Here is a 22,761-nt window from a genome sequence, read left to right on the forward strand (position 1 = left end):
AGCCACCAGTAGAATGCCCTCCTCAGTTGTTCAAGCAGACAATGACAATGATAGTCACAGTACAATGTAAAGCGGAGACATCTCATATGACCTTCCCACCAGAAGTTCTTTCGGTGGTTTTGTAATGGTTTTTATTCCTTGCCATTTGAGTTTCTATAGCAATGTCTGCTGGTGTGATATGGTGTTCACTGAACAGACAAAGGAGTTTGAAGGAAGCAAACGAGACAGACACACGGACAGTGAAAATAAAATATTACACTGATATTCATATGAACGTTGAAGAGTCAAGTATGTCAGTTGATATAATCTCCATGAAGGATAGATCTATACTTTCCTTCAGAATGCAAGAAGAGTATTAAAAACAAATACTTACCTTTTAGCTTTCAAAGCCAGTGTTCAACTAGCCTAGTTATTTTTAGTGAACCTCGCTTAGGTGACAGGAAACAGGGAGTGCTTAGACACTGCATGGTTATGCCTTTATTAAGAATCTTGCAATTTCATTGGTTAATCCGTACCACATGACGAAACAATACATTTCAATATTGACCCCCAAATCATGTGACTGACACTGACCGCGAATATTGACTCGTCACATGATCGGTATTGACCTGTCACGTGAAAAATATTGACTCGCCTGCTAGAAAACAAGATGGCGTCTGGTACGAACATTTCACGGTTCACAGCTAAGCTTATCCCAAAACGTATCTAATTCTTCCGCTCCTTTTGAAATACACTCGTTGTACCAAATGCAGAATGTTACAGAGATTCGTTTACCAATCTGTATTTATGTTTGAACAGTGGGTATTCCAGAACCTCCTACCTTTCTTTATCATCAAGTATGACGAATTTTTGTCCAGGTGAGCATAGCACTCACTGATCCTACTCACCGACTCATGTCACACTCGGATTTCACAACATCACGCTTAAGAACCTCATAAACAATGTTTCAATTCCCCAAGATTACCAGTGCAGAAATGAAAAGGAAATAGCATGGAAAACTATCAGTGATACAACTATGTTCACACTTTTCAGAGGGGCGCGGGTGGCCTAGCTGTCTAAGGCACCGTCGATACCCGACATGGGTACAATGTGTGAAGCCCATTTCTGGTGTCCACCGCCGTAATATTGCTTGACTATTGCTAAAAGCGGCGTAAAACCATACTCACTCACTCACTCACTCATGACAGATCTCTGGAATGTACCGTGGTAGCCACTCCCTCTTATCGCATTCGTACAGTATTTCAGTATAGTAGCGGCTGGCTGGCAAGCGATACTCAGCTGAATAGAACAGTGTGAAACTGCCGTGTACTGATGCTGTCCAAGGCTTCTTTGCCTTAACGAGTGAGTACTATTATCGAGTCGTTACTCGCGAAACCGTGGTTGTAGAATAAATGATTCATGCATAAGGTGAACTTAGAACTCTCCATTCAATTTAGTCGCATCTAAAGTCAAGGGATAGACTGCCGGAATCTATTCTTATGCGGTCCCGACAGGGTAACTGGACATCTATATACTGACCAATGTGATGTGTTATCAGGGTATATTCATATACCAACCAATGTATGGTTTTATCAGCTTCTTGGGGCGAAATGGGAAGTCTATAAACTGTTCACTGTGATGTTTTATCAGGCACTTAGACTCTGTGACTTGCTTTATTGCCCGTCATTGCACACCGAGAGCGTGGAACGATGGTCGTATTATCAGTCACTGTTTCGTCTAATCCAGACTTGAAATATTACATCATCCGCCTTGTGAAAGAGTCACACCGAACAATACACAATCATGTGTCAGGAGGTTAACTGTATTGTATTGATAACAATAAGGCTCCCTGTAGGTGAATTAATGTACGAACGGTTTCAGTAGTTTCTGTCCGATTCTATTTCATGAACAGAAGCAGCTTATGCTCACAAAATTGTCAAAAATTGGTGGTGGCACGATTGAATTCGATTTAAAGCTACATCTATGTGGCAATGCGGATTTTTCCAATGGTAATAATTAACGTCAGTCAACGACTTGTCAGCAGTTTTCCAGGAATACCTACCTGTCTATCCTGTCTTGTGCAGAATATTTACATCATCCGCCTTGTGAAAGAGTCACACCGAACAATACACAATCATGTGTCAGGAGGTTAACTGTATTGTATTGATAACAATTAGGCTCCCTGTAGGTGAATTAATGCACGAACGGTTTCAGTAGTTTCTGTCCGATTCTATTTCATAAACAGAAGCAGCTTATGCTCACAAAATTGTCAAAAATTGGTGGTGGCACGATTGAATTCGATTTAAAGCTACATCTATGTGGCAATGCGGATTTTTCCAATGGTAATAATTAACGTCAGTCAACGACTTGTCAGCAGTTTTCCAGGAATACCTACCTGTCTATCCTGTCTTGTGCTAAGGCCACATAGTTCACGTTATCTTTATAATACACATTGCAACTAAATTATTGTAAATATATCTAGGAGCAGGCATTTATGCTATTAAAACTTGTCACCAATCCTTTTCACTTTACAAAAGTTAGATCAGCTTTATGACAATACAGTAAAGTACGTTTATACCGAACACGGTTATAACGAACTAGCGGATATAACAAACTGGATTTTTGTCCCAGCCATTTTCTGTATATATGCTGTATATATGTTTATAACGAATTATAATTATAACGAACTTAAATTAGTGGTCCCTTTGAGTTTGTTATAACCGTAGTTTACTGTACATTGCAGGTACATATCTATTTTCATTTTTATTCAGTACTCCCGGGAAAATAGTGTTGGTGCGGAGGAGGTTATTAAATTTGTCCAACGTGTCCTACTGCGGAAACCATATCAAGGATAAAAAATATTTGATAAATATTGACCACCCTTAACCCGTCACTCGCGAATTGACTTCTTGTGAAGTTTTATTTCCGCAATTCTTTATTGATTACCCTACTGCTTCGTGTCACTCTGACCTGTACATATTTGTCCTCATGGTAACAATCACCCTGTCTCCATACAACTTGACAACATCCCGCGTGTTTGATAAAAGGGCGAATTGAGAATGAGACCCTCGTTTGTGCGTTGACATAAATCTCCTCGCCGTGGCTTTCAAGGGCAATGTTTCTTCTTGAAGGAGGGGTGTGGGATAACAGCAGAGATAAAAGAGCAAATGTGCAACTACACATACATGTATGACGCTATCGACTCGTTGGTAAAGAGGGGCACTGTTGGCCCAAAACGCTTGAACTTGCTGGGCAGAGTTGTATCCCTGAGCCGTGTCATGGCTCCGCTGGTTCTAGATTCGCCCTGCATATGATCGTTCTTCATCTATCAGCATCCTGCGTCCTCGTTGGTTTCGAATCCGTTTTTTTAAATACGGTCGCCTTGTCAACGTGTGGAGCAATAAATGTGTTTTTGTTTTTTGTGTTTTTTAACACCGCACTCAGCAATATTCCAGCTGTATAACGTCGGTCTGAGTAAATAATCTAGTCTGGACCAGATTATCCAGTGATTGACAGCATAAGCTTCGATCTACACAATTGGGATACGACCAATTGGGATTGGAGCAACCAAAGTTAGACCACCTAACCGGAAATCATGGGGACTTACAGTGCTTTTGCTTCCTGCATGATTCCCGGCAGGATTTATGCCATCACTTTGGTCATGAGTGGTTGTATGTAATACAAACCAATATTATAAAATCACAATCAATACATTAAAACACTAGTTGATATTAAACACTTCAACAAAGATGGACTTACGTGCCACTGTCACGGGGACAATAATTTTAAACTACTTTAACCCCATGAGTGGCAAATTTATCAAATAATTCTATTTTTTTTAAACAATTGAGAATTGAACGAGCATTGATATTTATAAAACGATCATTTAAAGAATCTGAATGATGATAGATATCCCTTGTGAGAGTAAAAGCTTATACAGTCAAGCAAAATATGCCTGACTATGATTCTCTCATCACAAGGGACACAAACGGAGGATCCTCACCTTTGAATAGATACTCATGAGTGTAGCGACTGTGACCAATGCGACATCATCGCTGAACTACCTTGTCTTGTCTAGACTGGCAACACCGAAGTAGGTGTAACCTAATTTGGGTTTAAATTCATGAAGTTTATTTGTACCTACTTGGATGTCCAATCTTTTCTGCATCAAACTACGAATATATTCCTTGATGCATTGTTAAAATCACTGTAGGGAATGGTAAGATGGGACATTGGTTTATCAAGAGCTGCTTTAGCTGCAGCGTCAGTTCGTGTGTTACCAGCAATACCAACATGACTAGGCAACCAACAAAAGACGATGTCGTATTGGCCAGTAACAAGGTTATTATAAAGTTCTAAAATATCAAGTCTTAACGGGTGATTCGAGTTGACAGTCTTAAGGTCCTGTAGGCATGATAAAGAGTCAGAGAAAATGATGAAGTGTTTACATGCAGTTTGTTTTTGAATGTATGTCAATGCTGTTTGAATAGCTTTCGCTTGAGCAGAAGATATTGAGCTGTTATCTGGTAATCTAGAAGAAATAATATTTGAACCAACGATGGGGATAACTTTGCCGCCATCCTAGGATCCATCTGTGAAAATGGAACGGTGATAATTGTATTTAGAGCGTAACTGGACATATTCTTGTTGAAAAATTAGCTGGTTTGTATCAGATATTTTTTAATTTAGTAAGTGTAAGGTCTACTTCTGGCTTGACAAATTGCCAAGGAGGCATAGACAGTAATCGGTAGGGTGCAATAATATCAAGGTCAATATGAGCTGCTGTTATATGCGGTTGTAATCTGATCCCCAGAGGTGGAACCAGCTTTGGTTTAGTTTGGAATAATTAAAAATGCAATCATATGCTGGATTTGACGGGTTTGATTTTGATTTTGTGATATATTGTAGTGCAAGTTTTAAACGACGTTGTTTCAACGGAGGGTCATCAGCTTCAACATACAGACTATCAACAGGAGAGGTACTGAAAGCTCCAAGACAGAGCCTCAGACCCTGGTGGTGAATTGAATCCAGTTTCTGTAAGTTACATTTACAGGCTCCACCATAAATGATGGAACCATAGTCCAATTTTGAGCGGATCAAAGATCTGTACAAATGGAGGAGTGAGTGAGTGAGTGAGAATTATCGTCACATCGGCAGTATTTCAGCCATATCGCGACGAAACAGTTATAATAAGTACATTTTGATTTAATAAAAAGCTGTCAACGATGGACAGTAAGATAACTAGAATATCACAGGTTCAATAGTAAAACTAGTTGAGAACAGTTAAAACAATACATTTATAATCAACAAGACAATATAAAATTGGGCTATAGATCACCAGCAACCAAAGTTAGGCCACCTTACAAGGGACCGAGGGGACTTACATTACTTTTGCTACCTGCACGGCTCCCCAGTAGGATTTACACCATCCCTTCAGCTGCTGGTAATGGTATTCAATTTTAGCCAACCATTAAAAGAAACAAATATACTACGTTGTAAAACCGAGGTAAGAATAAATGTACTTTGAATGATGTGGTCTTACATATCCTCTCAGGGGGACAATAATTTTACGCTACTTCAACCCCCTTTGAGGATATAGCCACTGACCATCGAAGTTACAAATTATACATTACCAATATAAAATATAGCTATATACACAATTCAAAATTTATCAAAAAGTTCAATTTCTTTTAAAAAACCTATGATTAAATGAGAATTGATTCTATTAAAAAGATCCTTAATTGATGATGATGTAAAATATTTATCCCTTGTGATGGAAAAATCAACACAGTCAAGCAGGACATGCTTGACCGTGATTCTTTCATCACAAGGGATACAAAACGGAGGATCTTCACCTTTCAATAAATAATCGTTTGTATACCTGCTATGGCCAATACGACATCGTCGTATTATGACCTCCTCAAATCTGGACTGACAGCCCAAGTAGGTGTAGCCGATAGTTGGTTTAAGTTCATGTAATTTATTTATACCTACTTGAGTGTCCCACTTCTTTTGCATTAGATCATGGATGTAAGATCTAATTATGGGTTTAAAATCAGTGTATGGTAGAAGAAGTGGTGTCACAGATTTGGTGAGTGCTGCTTTTGCAGCAGCATCGGCCATTGTATTACCAATGATACCAACATGGCTTGGTAACCAACAAAAGACGATGTCGTACTGGCCAGTAGCAAGATCATTATGTAGTTCAATTATTTCACGTAAAAGTGGATGATGACAAGATATATTATTAATTGCCTGAAGACAGGAAAGTGAATCAGAAAAGATAATGAACCGTTTATGTTTAGATTGGGTATTTATATATTTAAGCGCAGTTAATATTGCCTGTGATTCTGCTGTAAAAATAGAACTATCATTCGGTAATCTAGATGATATGGTTCTGGATCCAATGACAGTGGCGCTGGCAACAGCGTCACCATCCTTGGATCCATCTGTAAATATGGATTTGTAAGTATTATATGTGTTCCTTAATTCATTATATTGTTGTTGATAAATTAGTTGATTTGTGTCAGATTTCTTCAGTTTAGCTAAAGTTAGATCCACCTCTGGATGTACTAACTGCCATGGTGGAGAAGAGAAAAGCTGAGTGGGGGCTATATACAAATGGAGGAGGGTTGTCTGATCCCCACCCCATTAGAGTGTGATACGACTTTCAGCAGATCTACTGCTTTCAGACACTTTGTCCTGAGATATTTTATATGTGGCAAGAATGTCAGGTGGTGGTCAAAATGGCCCAAAGAACTTGGTCTTTTCAACAAATTTGATCGGTGTGTCAGATAGAATTAGTTTTCTGCAGAAGTGTATACAATTAGTTTAAGTTTTAGAAAATTTGAAGCCATTAGCAAGCGACCATTTGTGGATTTTATTGAGACACAATGGCAGCTGTCTCTCAATAGAGCGCATGTTTTTTCCCGTGACAAGAAATGGTCAGACTGGGTTGAACCCACTCGGACTTGAAATTGCCTGTCTGTTAAAAACTGTGATATAAACCAAAACCATGTACATCCTTTAGAATGCCATGCTTCCATGTAGCACCATAGCCTTTCTAAAGATCGAAAAAGACTGACACTACATGTTGTTTGTTTACAAAAGCATTTTTCACAAAGGATTCTAATCGTACTAAATGGTCGATAGTACTTCGATTTTTCTGGAAACCACATTGGATATTTGTAATTAGATTATTGGTTTCCAGATACCAAATTAATCTAGTATTCACCATTCGTTCCATGGTTTTACACACGCAACTTGTTAAGGACAAAGGTCAATAGTTAGAGGGATCTGTATGATCCCGGTCAGGCTTTGGTATTGGGACAACAATGGCATTATGCCATGAAGGAGGAAAATCCCCCGAAGTCCATAGTTGAGCAAATATATCTAAAAGTGTCTCCAGACATGATTCAGGCAAATGTTTTTTAAAGCTGGTAGTGTATGTTATCAGCTCCCGTTGTTGTGTCATGAGCTTGTTCAAGGGCAGTATGTAATTCATGTAATGAGAAGACTTCATTATAGTCTTCACCATTATTAGAAGTAAAATTCACCGTTTCTTTTCCTGTTGTTTCTGAAATTTTTGGAACTCCTGGACATAACTAGACGTTGAAGAATGTTTTGCTAGCGTTTCTCCAGGCTTATTTGCAATGTCAGTTTTATCCGTTAATAACGTGTCACGTTCCTTAAGATGGTGCACAGATGATTTTGAACCTTTGCCTTTTATTTGTGGTATTATATTCCACACCTTGGAAATGGGCGTGCGGGAATTTATTTTGGAGACATAGTTCCTCCAAGACTGACGCTTATTTTGTTTAAAAGCACGTCGTGCCTTGGCAATTTTAACCTTATCTAAATTATGGACTGTAGGATGGCGGTGAAATATTTTCCGCTTTCTTCGTATATTTTCATGCCTGTTTGCATTCGTTGTTAAACCATGGTTTACGAATATGTGGATTTGCAGAGGACTTGGGAATTGTTTCATCAGCAAATTCATTCAGCAAGTCCGAAAACAACTGTATCGGATCTTGAACATGTTGAAAAATGTCAGGTGTTAATTTTTCAGTGGATACTAATTCATATAATGACCAATCAGCCTTTGTAAAATTCCACCGTGTTGTTGGTGGATGGTCAGTAGGGTTAACGTCAAGATTTTTCAGCAAGTGCCTACCGATATTGGTGCGTGACAATATATTTGAAATTTCGTTCGAACTCTCAACGTGTGCTATGGTCATACATATTCTCTCGGACATTCTTGTTCAATATAAGGTATGTTATATAATCAAGTCATTGTTTCGTTGTCTTAAAATTTTGTCATGTTTTTCTATAATGAGTATGTATTGCAATCTATGTATTGTTATCAGAGGTACATCCTTATCAGATTAAGTTTTTGAAATTGGTTAGGCTCTTACTCTATTACATGTCCTACACCCTACGCTTATACGCATTTAGTGCCGATCCACATACTGTGGGTTCCGAGTGGTCCCATACAAATCAGACTCCCGGTTTCAAGGATTTTTCTTTTAGTGTGTGGCCCTATAACCATTACTATAGATAATAGCTTTCAAAAAGTTATCCAATACCCTACAATTTCCTGCTTATATCTCATTTATTCCTTTTTTCAGTATGTAAGCACTGAAATTATTTGTACTCATTGTGAAAACTGATAAACTCGTTCTATGTAGTAACAGCGATTGTAGAAGTATAATAAGTTAGGGAACCTCGTTGTTTATCCAGCTTATTTAGTCGAGACTGTGTATAAGTCTATATCCTACTTCTTCGCTTGCCAACGTGATTTTGTGCTTAATTTTGATACCGGCAAAAATGATGTATCTTCGTGCGATCAACCGTTAATGGTCTCTGGCACACAAAATACGATTCGTTCAAATATCTTCCAGACAATTTCACATGATCGAATTTTTCATTACATTCCAGTTGAGACTTTTGAGGTTGGTTCGGTTTTGCATACACATTCTACTTTTAGTGCAGGTCACATCCCACATCTGCTAGCCTTGCCGAGTCCAAGCTCACAATATAAGACTCCCAATTTCAAGGATCTTACTGTTATCATGGAAATATTACTTTCATATGCAAACGACGACAACGCTTTACGCACATTAAGTTTTTGTCCCTATGTCATCAGTGTACTTTACTTCAACCATGTGTATTGGCTGTTTCAATGTGATACCTGTGATACTAAATGTATCTAGCAGTCTGGTATTCCGACTGCATGGGCGACCGCGAGCAGGAAACTCGTCCAATGTTCTTTGTGTATGAGCCAGAATCTCAGCTCACCTGTGTCTTGTGTCTACGGGCCGGCACCTCCGCTCAACTTGTTAATGTTATGTACAGTTGTTTCACCGATATTGACAATGCTGTTATTCACTTATTTACTTGTACACGCCTGTATATCTCATCTCATGTCATTTCATTCATCTGAGTCACACTCAGTGTCTGTAGTAACTACTTGTCAACCTGCCGATGTCACATTGTTCTGTACTTGTACTTGTACTCCATATTGTCACTATTTTCAAAACGCTTTTGAGGACAAAAGCTCCACGACGTTCAGGGGTATTGCAATAGTGCAAACCATTTCTATACTTTTATTTAAAATAGTGCAAACCATTTCAATCCTTTTATTTAACATTTCATTTATCTAAATACCTAACTGGTTCAATATGTTTCCAAGTGCACCGAAGTTCTATGCTCTGTCTGTTTAATATATTCAGCAAACATTCGGCGTATCCCCTCTTATCATAACACCCCCTCCGGGCAGGACCCTTAATCTTTAGCGCTATCTATAAATGTCAACCTACACCTCCTTACGTCGCCGGATCTTACGTATGTACATACACGTGGGACAATGACCTTGCCACGCGTTATGTTCTACCTCTCTCTCTACAAAACCAAACTGACATGGTCAGTCAGGGAGACAGCCAGGAGGTAAGTGACAGAGCGAAGTCTCCACCCGGGAACATTGGCCATTCGGTCCCGGTGTGCGTTCTGTAATGTTATTATCAACATGTACCCTTTAGACTTATACCAACCCACCACCAATAAACATGGCTGCTGTCGTCTTAAACTTCACCCCTGAGTTGTGTCTTCCGTCTCCACCCTGAGCTACCATCCGAGGGCCGAAACGTACGCCCTTGGACGGAAATAACGAATTTAGTTTCGTTATAACAAGCATATGTTCGTAGTAACGAATCTTTCCGTTATAACGAATATTATTCCGAAATAACCAATTTTTTTTGCCATATTAAGGAAATAATTTCTGTAATAACGAATCTTTTTTCCGTTATAACGAATCTTTTTTCGTAATAACGAATCTTTTTTTCCCTTATAACGAAATTATTTCCATAATAACGAATCTTTTTTCCGTTATTACGAATTTCTTTTTGTGTCTTTTCCATATTTCAATTTGACCCCAATAGGCATTCATATTGAATAAATCAGATAGTGTTACTATCTATCTTCCGGGTTCCGGGTACATTTGTCAAAAACGAAAGCAAATGCTATCTGAAGTTAAGTGAGAAAAACATTACGTGAAAAGCTAGACTTACTCTTTGATGTAATATTTGGGGGTAAGACATTTAGGCAAGAAATGGGCATCCACATGGACACCCTCTTGTGCTCCCCTTCTTGCTGATCCCCTTCTTGCTGATCTGTTTCTTTGTGCATTTGGATCGGAATTTCTGCTGGGATTGGAAAAATCAAAATAAGGCTTTGGTTTCAGGTATATCAATAACTTTTTGTTAGTTGTTCAGTTTTATTTAAACCCTGAAATGCATGACATTTGTTAGAAAGTTTACCTCAACAATGAGAGGGGGACAGTAGCTACGTGCTGGTTCGTCACTAGCAGAATACGGCTTGACATAGTTTCGGCATGAATAGGGCAAATGTGTTATTTCACTGTGAAAGACATTGTTTATTAAATTCAGTTTGTGATGGACGTAATCGAAGAGTAGTCAAAACATGGTTTAAAGAGGTGAGGTGAAATTGGGTTCAAAGTCGCGTCAAAGATTATTGCACTTATATAGCGACGTGCATGCACGTGTGTGTTTGTGTGTGTGTGGCTGTTCTGTACTAGTCCAGACAGATGCTGATTTACAGTGCTTGCTCACTGAGATACCATGCCGCAGTTTATGATGAATACCCCACTCAGACACAGTATACTGACTCCGAGCCGACCAGTCCTTGTTTTAGCCCCTGAGCGCGAGACAGGGTAACAACAAGTATAATCTTTTACCAAATTTTGGTATGACGCGATCGGTGATCGAAACCCGAGCCTTCCACTATGCAGGCAGACGCTCTACAACTAGACCATGGAGGCGGTCCTGGTTTAAAGATGTAAAACAGGAAATGAATTGAAACATTTCTGTGCTGCTTAAATATTTTAGGGAAATTGTTTTAATGTAGATATTCAAAGAGTTTGCCGCTGTGTTGATGTACCGCATCAACAGTTCAAAGACTGTTGAGTGTATTTTCAATTCATGCCAATTTATGTTGATGGTAACTATATATCCCTTAAACAGATAACATATCAAAGTCGCTGTATGGTTGCAACGTTTAAGGTGAGATGTACAACATTACTCACTCAAAATGAAGTGTTCGTACAGACTTTTTCCCCGTGTAACATACATAATGTGGTGTCGTCCTGGTCCTCAGAATCATACGAGGCCATCTTATCAGAAAGTAAACACTTGGGACAATACTTTAAGTCAAGTACTTTTTATCTGAAATCACATGGTGTTATCGGCAACACAACCCAAAGTCCCAGCTCCTTGATATCGGATTTTGTGTCTTACAACTCTCTTCCTTTTCACTGTTAGTTGTTATAAACCAATACATTTTAACATTGAATAAAATATGTCTGCACTTTTCAAGATGTGGCGTAGGCATCTAGGGTAATACAACAAAGTAGTCGAGCTAATTAAAATCATATTGAATTGTGCATAGTTTTAATATAAAAGTGTAATTATTAGAATGGCTATATAAGGCTGCATGTATACGTGAAGCGAATCTAAAGTCCGGCTAAGCTATGTCCATGGCACTCAAAACATCAACATTGCCAGAGAGATAATCATGACGCTCAGACCATTAGTCCCAGTTTCTTTCATGACACTACGTCCACCACCGGTGCAGGTGGGTGTATTACAGTATTCTGGAAGACATCGTAGGGTGCTCCAAGTGCACTTGGAGTTTTTCTTGTAGCAGCAGTCGACTGGGCAGTTGTCGGTGGTTTCTCCTGCATCACATACTCCGTTGTAACAGGTGTCTGGCATCACACCTATGATCTGATATTGCCTTCTGCAGTGCTTCTCGAAACACATAGGGAACAGCCAACATGTTCCTATGAAGTTCAACCATATGTGAGGTTTGCATTTTGCAGCTATTTTCCTCTGGCCAGTGCACCCCATACATGGATATGTAGACCCCTTCTTGTGTCCATCACCGCCGTCAAAGCCACCAGATTTACAATAACTGAGAATGGATGCACGTTGATAGGTTTCTCCATCACAAGTGGAGTCCTCTTCGCTCAAGTTGTTGCAACAGACATAGGAATGGAGACGAGACTTGCCACCCAAGTTAAAAGTCATGCACTCTCCTGATGGAGGAGAATCCCCAGATTTCCGTTTGATGCGTCTAAGCTGAGGTACAGAATAAACGCTGACCACCACTGCGAGTACTACAATCGCCCGAGCAATCATAGCTTTGTATGGATGCTTGACAGCGCCACAGGTATAAATCACGAGATCTGTAAGAACAATGATAAAAACATATCTAAAAGTATGACACGTGTGCCACGTATGCACATATGTAATCATTTTACAAGCATTTACTATGTCACGTATTGAATCAACCACAAACACAAATGAGATTGTAATACAGATTTATTCCCTCCCTTAAAGTAATTTTAAATCCCAATAACAATATCTAAATTCAAACTAATACCAAATTAACTAACACAACTAACTAAACTAGCTTCTCCTACCAATAACAATACTACCACCTACTACTAATACTAATATCTTAATACTAACAGTACAAATGTCTACTACTAATAATACAAATATCTACTACTAACAATACAAATATCTACTACTAATAATACAACTATCTCCTACTAACAATACAACTATCACGATACACTATCCTAATACTAATAGTCTACTTCTAAAAATACTAACACTAATACAGATGTTCTAAGAATAACACAACTAATACACAGTAAAACTTTGTGTGTGTATATATATACAACAACAACACACAACCACAAAAAAAACAACAACCAAAAGATACAAAGCCACTCCACTGTCACTGTCACAACAGTTCTATACAGAACTTTAGAATCTCTGATGTTATTGAGCAGTTCATACGAGAATTCTTCCTCGTAATAACGAATGGTGATCTTTCCACCCAGGCGATGTTGTCCCCACGGAGTTAGGGGTGCCTGTTTACATGGATGCCACGGCTGTGTTCATCCTACGATGTGCCACGGAGACGAAGATACTTCTCTCCTTACGTTGGGTCGGAGAACTTCTCTCCTTACGTGATGTTGGAGGTTGTTACTTCCTCCTACGTAATATCGGAGGTTCTTCCCTCCTACGCACTCTAAGGTTAACCGGCCAGTTCCGGGACACTACAATGTAATATACGCAATTACAGTCACTGAGGTATGTGTCACTACCTCACAATACATACAGCCATGCACCAATACTCCGATTTACATATTACTGAGTTGAACTGTTTATACTTTGATCATGTTGTGGTTATTTGTTACAGTGGCTTTACGCTATTACCATCAATATGTGTATATAATTACGTTTGGAAAAAATACATAACTCAAAATTCTATCCTCTAAAATACAATTCAACATGAAACAATAAATGTAAAACCTTACGCCAACCAGAGTAGAAGTCTCCCACAATATTAGTCCATGCCTTACATGACCATGCTGATTCTGGCTGACTGTACAAATTATTACCCTGCCCCGCTATTTAAACTGACCCCAAAGCCCAAGCTACCCCTGACCTCCCTATTGTTACACCAATTAACTCCCCAGCTATCACCCGTACCCAGTCACGCTTCCCTGAACCTAACCTGTTCCCATAGTATTACCTGACAATATCTAAAAACAACTCGCTAAGCTTAATATACTAATGTAACCATACCGTAATACATCTATCTGAAGTACTAACATATAATTAAAATATACAAGATTATCTGTGATCTTGACATCACCTCCCCACTTAAGTTAATTGTACCTGAGCACAATTATATAACAAACAAGATCACATATAACTTTGTCCTAACGTCTTTTAAAGACATTATCTAATACAAAACCATATATATACACAATGACAACAATAATACACAAAAAGTAATGACTGTCATATCTTCACTATGATGCTGAAAAATGCATTATTTACATACTGCTATGCACACAGTGTGACTAGGGCGAACACCGGCTCAAGAGGTCAGCTCCCACATTCTCAATCCCCTTGATTGCACGGATCAGAAACCTGTAAGGTTGTAAAGTTAGAGCCCACCTCATCACTCGTCCATTGGTCAACTTGGCTTTGGTCATCCATACTAAGGGCTGATGGCCCATTTCAAGAATGAACTCCCGCCCATACAGATATCTTTCTAACTTCTGTATTGCCCATACTATTGCCAAACACTCCTTTTCTATGGTAGAGTACGCCCTCTCACGTTCTGCCAACTTTCGACTCACGTACATTATTGGAAACCGCTCACCTTCCTGTTCTTGTAAAAGAACAGCTCCGATTCCGACGTCAGAAGCATCACTTCTTACTAGGAATGTTTTCTCCAAGTCTGGCAGTTTCAAGATTGGAAAACTTGACATGTGTGTTTTCAACGTCGTGAAAGCTAACTCTTGACTCTCTGTCCATACTACCTTGTTTGATTTGCCCTTCTTGGTAAGATCAGTCAGAGGCACTGCTATGGCTGCATAATTTGGGATGAATTTCCGGTAGTACCCAGTTAATCCTAGCAAAGCTCTGACCTGTTTCTTAGTTTGTGGTCGTTCAACATTTAGGATTTTCTCCACATTCTTACCCTCCGGCTGAATTAGGCCACTCCCAACCCTGTGTCCCAAAAACTCCAACTGTTTGTATCCTATTTTTACCTTTGATGGTCGAGCTGTAAGATGAAATTGCCTTAACCTTGTAAATATGTCTCTCAGACTTACCACATGAGGTGACCATTCCTCTGTTCCTTCTATGATGTCGTCTATGTAGTTGTCAGTGTTAGGTATGCTATGTAATACTTGCCTCATGAGTCGGGAAAATACTGCTGGTGCGTTGACTACTCCAAATGGCATCACCTTCCATTGGTATAACCCATCAGGGGTTATAAAGGCCGTCAGTTCTTTGCTACTCTCTTCCATTGGGATCTGCCAATATGCCTTGCTCACATCAATTTTTTGTTCTTCTGTCAGGTCCTTGGAAATGTCTACATCCTGATATGTTTCTTTTGAAACTAGCGCAGGTGAAACTATGTCTAGCATACTTACCTCTTCCGCTTTGACATCTACCAGCCCGGCACTAGCATACATCAGGTGAGCTATGCTGACGTCACATACAGTTGTGTCCTTGATCTCCTCTCGGTCAATGTACTTTTTCAGTAGGTTTGCATGATAGGTTTTAGTCTTATTACCTACCTGTATCCTGTAATTGCCAATACCAAAGGCCTCCAAAATTACATATGGTCCTTTCCACTGGAGTAGGAGTTTGTTGGAATCGGTAGGTAACAGAAGTAACACTTTGTCACCTACTTTCATTTTCCGTGCTTGTGATTTTGCATCAAAGAACTTTTTGTACTTACCTGATTTCTTTTTTAGTTCTTGTTGTGCTATATGAATAGTATCTTCCAGTCGGTTTTGCAGATCTAACACATACTCATAAGTAGTTCTTACCTCAGGATTTTGTATGTCTTTAGTCCAGATTTCTCGGAGAATCTGCACTGGCCCTCTCACTGTACGCCCGTACAGTAGTTCAAAGGGAGCAAATCCCAAACTCTCTTGAGGTACTTCTCGGTATGCAAATAACAAAGCAGCTACATACCTGTCCCAGTCATATGGCCGTTCTGCACACATTCGTTTCAACATTGTCTTCAGAGTACCGTTGAATTTTTCCACAAGGCCATTACACATTGGATGATATGGGGTAGTAGTTAGCTGATGCAAGGATAATAATCTACTTACCTCCTTCATTACACCTGAAGTGAACTGGGCTCCCATGTCCGTCAAGATCTCCTTGGGGATACCTACTCTACTGAATATTTCGAAAAGAGCTTCAGCAACATACTCAGTTTCAATCCTTGGCAAAGGTACTGCCTCTGGGTATCTGGTAGCATAGTCAACTACCGTCAAAAGATACCTATTACCTTTGTCAGTGACAGGATACAACGGGCCTATCAGGTCAACGGCTATTCTCTCAAATGGTACTTCGATTAATGGCATTTGTCCTAGTGGTATTCTTCTTACCTTGCCCTTGGGGGTTGTGCGTTGACAAATATCACAGGACAGCACATGTCTTCTAACATCACCCATTATTCCTGGCCAATAAAACTGAGACATAACCCGATCTAAAGTCTTTTTGATTCCAAGGTGCCCTCCCATCAATGCTTCATGGCTTACTTTCATCACTTGGGTACGCAGCCCGACTGGTACAACTGCCTGTACAACTTGCTTACCCTTGTCAAACTTGGTGAAGGTATGCTTCCTATAGAGCATATCATTCTCAATATAGTAAGAGGAAGTACTATGCCTGGTCTCCCTAATTTTCCCTTCCTCCACTAATTTCCTGACTTTGTCCAAACTGGAATCCTGTTGTTGCTGGGTAATGAACTCACCTCGACTCAATGTCAGCCCCACAGGTTTCAGTGCCTTCAGTGGTTTCATGCCTTCTTGTCTTACTCTTCTTTGGCCTCTTGTTTCCACAGCACTTACCATCTGGATATCATCCTTATCCCACGTCTGATCTGGATCGCTTGGTTCTCTCACTCCTGGAATATTGCCTAATATCAGGTCACAGAGTGGTGTGTCCATACATGCAGCTCTTACCTTTCCAGTATAAAAGGGTGTGTCCACGGTAATCCATGCTACGGGAAGTATTAGCACCCTACTATCAGCCAACTTACAAGATTGTGTTTCTGAGGACAAACATTCATCCTCTACCTTTGACCTCCTCACTATTACGCCAGTACAGCCACTGTCTCTCAGGACATCCACTGGCTTGCCATTTACCTTTCCCTTGTGAATAGGCATGTTGTGGTCTGTAGTAAACATGCTTCCTGAGGCTACATCTGGTTCACTCACCCTCTCTGAAGTTGTGGCATCACCATCTACAACTTCAGGTATTCTTGCCTCAACATCTATACAATCTGGAAGGACTGCAGACACGTTACTGGTGTATTCACTTACTTGGATACTTGCCACGTTATATTTGGGTTTCTTACACTGTGCTGCCAAATGTCCAATTTGACTACAGTTGTAACATGTCCTTTCTTTAATAGGAATAAATGGTTTGGGTTTTGTACCACCTGGCGCCTTGTTCTCTCCTGGTTTACCTCGGACCTCTGTTTTGTCATGTTGACCAAAACTACCTTGCTTACCATATCTAACAGGACCTGTACCTCTGGCTTCTATAAATTGTTCTGCTAGTCTGGCCATTTCCATAGCATCTTTTGGTTTTCTCTCTTTCAAGAATATACTAAGATCCCTTCCAGTTACATTTAAAATCTGTTCACGCAACAATAAATCTTTCACACCTTCAAAAGTCTTTTGAGTACCACTAAGCTCAATCCATCTGTTGAAATAGTTCTCAATTCTAACTACAAACTGTGTGAATATCTCACCTGTATCAGTTTTAGCAGTCCTAAATTTCTGATGAAATCCATCCTCTGTCATTTCATAGCGTTTTAGCAATGCAGTCTTCACAGCAGTATAATCTTCTGCGTCATCTACACTTAATCTGGAGTATACTTCCAAAGCCTTACCTTTTAGTAGCGTACAAAGATATGCTGCCCAATGACAAGGCTTCCAACCTTGTGCTACAGCTACCCGTTCAAACCGTTGAAGATATGCATCAATGTTGTCATTGCGGTCTTCAAACGGAGGCATCTTAGGCATCTTAGGTGCAGCACCTGATTGTTTCTCTCCTACCTGTCCTTCATAATTTCCAGCATAACTCTTTTCTAACTTGGCTAATTCTATTCTCTCCTCTGATTGCACTCTTAATTTTTCTTTCTCCCATTCTAACTTTTCTCTCTCTTTTCTCTCCTCCAATTCTAATTTTTCTTTCTCCCATTCTAACTTTTCTCTCTCTTTTCTCTCCTCCAATTCTAATTTCTTGATCTCCCATTCTAACTTTTCTCTCTCCTTTCTCTCCTCCAATTCTAATTTCTTGATTTCCCGCTCCCTTGCTCTTTCCTCTCTTTCTAACTTTTCCTTCTCTTTCTCTCTCTCTAACTCAGTTTGTTCTTTTACAAACGTCCTCAAATCATTTTGCTCATACCCTAAACTCTGACCCAATTTGATAATCTTTTCAAGATCCATATCTAGCTGTATGGTGATAGTATGAAGTACAAGTACAGTTAAACCCAGCAGGCTTAGTCTTGGACAACTGTGAATAATGAATGCTACCAATAGGAACTTAGACTATACAAAAGTACATTCATGCATAGAATGGAACCCAAAAATATAAAATTCCAACCAATAGCCTAATCTGACCAATAAATGAAATACACCCTACCAACCTTGATTCTAACTCGAACACTCAAGGATGTAGAAGTGGTGCCGGAGGTCCTATCACACCTCTGGCCAAACAAATACTACAAGGATAAACCATCAAGGAAGTAACTCCTAATCTCTCATAGAATGATGGTCTGAGTTAATTCAATAGTGACAATAATTAAATATCCCACCGCTGCCACCAAAATGTCACGTATTGAATCAACCACAAACACAAATGAGATTGTAATACAGATTTATTCCCTCCCTTAAAGTAATTTTAAATCCCAATAACAATATCTAAATTCAAACTAATACCAAATTAACTAACACAACTAACTAAACTAGCTTCTCCTACCAATAACAATACTACCACCTACTACTAATACTAATATCTTAATACTAACAGTACAAAAGGTCTACTACTAATAATACAAATATCTACTACTAACAATACAAATATCTACTACTAATAATACAACTATCTCCTACTAACAATACAACTATCACGATACACTATCCTAATACTAATAGTCTACTTCTAAAAATACTAACACTAATACAGATGTTCTAAGAATAACACAACTAATACACAGTAAAACTTTGTGTGTGTATATATATACAACAACAACACACAACCACAAAAAAAACAACAACCAAAAGATACAAAGCCACTCCACTGTCACTGTCACAACAGTTCTATACAGAACTTTAGAATCTCTGATGTTATTGAGCAGTTCATACGAGAATTCTTCCTCGTAATAACGAATGGTGATCTTTCCACCCAGGCGATGTTGTCCCCACGGAGTTAGGGGTGCCTGTTTACATGGATGCCACGGCTGTGTTCATCCTACGATGTGCCACGGAGACGAAGATACTTCTCTCCTTACGTTGGGTCGGAGAACTTCTCTCCTTACGTGATGTTGGAGGTTGTTACTTCCTCCTACGTAATATCGGAGGTTCTTCCCTCCTACGCACTCTAAGGTTAACCGGCCAGTTCCGGGACACTACAATGTAATATACGCAATTACAGTCACTGAGGTATGTGTCACTACCTCACAATACATACAGCCATGCACCAATACTCCGATTTACATATTACTGAGTTGAACTGTTTATACTTTGATCATGTTGTGGTTATTTGTTACAGTGGCTTTACGCTATTACCATCAATATGTGTATATAATTACGTTTGGAAAAAATACATAACTCAAAATTCTATCCTCTAAAATACAATTCAACATGAAACAATAAATGTAAAACCTTACGCCAACCAGAGTAGAAGTCTCCCACAATATTAGTCCATGCCTTACATGACCATGCTGATTCTGGCTGACTGTACAAATTATTACCCTGCCCCGCTATTTAAACTGACCCCAAAGCCCAAGCTACCCCTGACCTCCCTATTGTTACACCAATTAACTCCCCAGCTATCACCCGTACTCAGTCACGCTTCCCTGAACCTAACCTGTTCCCATAGTATTACCTGACAATATCTAAAAACAACTCGCTAAGCTTAATATACTAATGTAACCATACCGTAATACATCTATCTGAAGTACTAACATATAATTAAAATATACAAGATTATCTGTGATCTTGACATACTATTTTATGCAACTTGTGAGAGTGTACCATGTTTGCTAAACCTGTTGTCAATTCTGATTTTCAGTCATCCATTCATATAATGTATCCTGCAATTTTGTCTTTTACGTCCAATAGAATATGCTTTTGCGGTTAATCGAGACTGATTATTCTGTGGCGTTGCCATTATATATTATAACAAGACTCAGTGCAAGTATGAATGCGCCAAGGTGAAGCTGATAATATTTATTGAAACAATCACTGTGACTGATAGTGTGCACTGTGGCAGACATGCAGCTTATATCTGAGGGTCACCTTCCATGTTTTACACTTGTGTCTTTTGGTTATTGTATTTTCGTCAGTCAGTTGTCAACTAGTACCCATGAAGATTATATGTCTTCAGCAACCTATGCTTGCCATAAAAGTGACTATGTTTGTTGTAAGAGTCGACTAACTGGATAGCGTGGCCAGGCTCGCTGACTTGGTTGATGTACGTCATTGTATCCCAATTGCGTGGATCAATGCTCATGATATCAATCACTGGATTGTCTGGTCCCCACTCGATTATTTACTGACCGCCGTCATATAGCTGGAATATTGCTGAGTGCGGCGTTAAACAAGAAACAAACAAACAATTGTCAACTGTAGTTTTAGATGGTACGATCACCTACAAATGGTCCAATGTGTTGCCCCTATGACTTTATTTGACACATTTAAGTTTGATTAAATTTGACATATTTATCAAATAAATATATAGTCGTAACTTAGCTTTACAATATGGAAAAGATACAAAGACACAACATAAAATGAACCTAACGCAGCAATAACCCGTGGCGTGCAACGTTTTCGAAACTGGAGACGTTCAACTCCCTTTCATCTCAGCCACCTCAGAATCCATCATAGTTTGCTTGATTTATAACACGAAACCATTTCTCAAGCTAGTTACAAATGTTGATATAAGTGGTGGGTACTTACTTTTTAATATCTATGACCTGTCTAGAGAGGCTGTTCCACATCTATGCGAACCGCGGTGTTAATCATGTCATATATATCAAGGGGATGTATACACGTGAAAGGCTTTAACCAATGGTAGGACATTCAAGCTTCAGATAGGTCGCCTACTTACACAACCGATTACTTACAAATAGATCAAGGTTAATCATATCAGTGCTTCTATCCTGTCACCACTTTAAGTGACCACAGAGATACCATATGCCAATCAGTCTTTGTTCCGTTAATGAAGAGTGCCAGGCAGGCAGAATCTTTTTAGCATCTTTTATTATGACGCGACAGGGGATCAGGCTCTCCGGCCAGACGCTCTATCCACAAGATTGTGGAGGCGCTCCCCAGAAGACTATGCTTGCGGTAAGAATCTGGTGATCAGGCTCTGTGACCTGGCTGATTGAGTGTCATTGTGCCCCGATGGTGTGGATTTTTCTCACGATTGTGTAAATGTTGCATTATTGAAAATAACAACATAATATTTGGTTATTCATCTGATCAATACTTTGTATGAACAAAGTCATTTACAAAACTTATACCTGGTAATAGGAAACAGAGTGACACGCCCTGTCAGTATCGGGTGTGACCACCTTTTGCATTGATACAGACGAGGCAGCGGCGGTGCATTGAACACACAAGATGATTGAAAACAGCGTCGTTTCATCTCATCCTAGACATGTTCTATGGGGAAAGGTCTGTAGAAACAGCCGGCATTGGCAGTACATCAATGTCATGCTGCCTACACGAGTCTGTTACAACATGTTCAACATGTGAGCGGGCATTATCCTGCTGCAACATGACGTCCCTGCATTTCCACGACGGACATGAACTCGAACGATGTCGTCCCATCAGAGCTGTTCAGATTGAACCTAGACTCATCTGTAAACAGTATATTGTCTTTCTCTGAACATCAGATGCTGTCTACATCAAGCTGAATAACTGATTTGGCAGCCTTGGACAGTGAATAGTAACAGAAACAGGTGAGGTTTAGCTACGTCAAAGTTCGGGGTGGAGAGATGGTCATTCTGAATATTTATTACTGTTACTGGGTGAGTCATTTCAAACCAACTGCTCCTTAATTACAACTTCAAAAGAACTATATTAAACTTTGATTTAATAAGTCATTTGACAAATGATTTAGTTCAGCGGGTTTTTTTTGTCACTATTACTAGAACCTGTCACCCCTACAATGGAAGATGTCTTGTTGATTTCTAAGAGGTTACTTGAACCTAACCAGTGCAGAAATGTAACAGGTTGCGATGAATTTAAAAATATATCTATGGAGGGTTATTAAATTAATTCTTTTTGAAACGCTATGTATTTTGTGACCATTATCTTGACCATAAGTACTTTATCTTGAGTGCGAGTAATATGTTTTGTTTGTCACCACCCGTGACCCATATGCGGTACATCCCAAGATAGCTGGCCTCTTAGAC

General features: G+C 39.4%; 1 protein-coding gene across 1 annotated transcript; it reads right to left on the minus strand.

The window, feature by feature from the left end:
- Positions 1-12,035: 12,035 nt before the first annotated feature.
- LOC139461349 (uncharacterized) lies at positions 12,036-21,333 on the minus strand. The gene is made up of 2 exons (XM_071242964.1): positions 21,299-21,333; positions 12,036-12,739 (listed from the first exon to the last, which is right to left on the minus strand). The coding sequence occupies exon 2, from the start codon at positions 12,690-12,692 to the stop codon at positions 12,036-12,038; it is 657 nt and encodes a 218-aa protein (XP_071099065.1). The 5' UTR covers positions 12,693-12,739; positions 21,299-21,333.
- Between the last annotated feature and the right edge of the window lie 1,428 nt (positions 21,334-22,761).

Source organism: Haliotis cracherodii, unplaced genomic scaffold, assembly GCF_022045235.1.
Source record: "Haliotis cracherodii isolate W230 unplaced genomic scaffold, xgHalCrac1.p SCAF_14, whole genome shotgun sequence".
Classification (NCBI taxonomy): Eukaryota; Metazoa; Mollusca; class Gastropoda; order Lepetellida; family Haliotidae; genus Haliotis; species Haliotis cracherodii.

Bases quoted from the DNA above. Each gene is read 5' to 3' on its own strand.
- LOC139461349 (XM_071242964.1), bottom strand. From the start codon at position 12,692: ATGATTGCTCGGGCGATTGTAGTACTCGCAGTGGTGGTCAGCGTTTAT.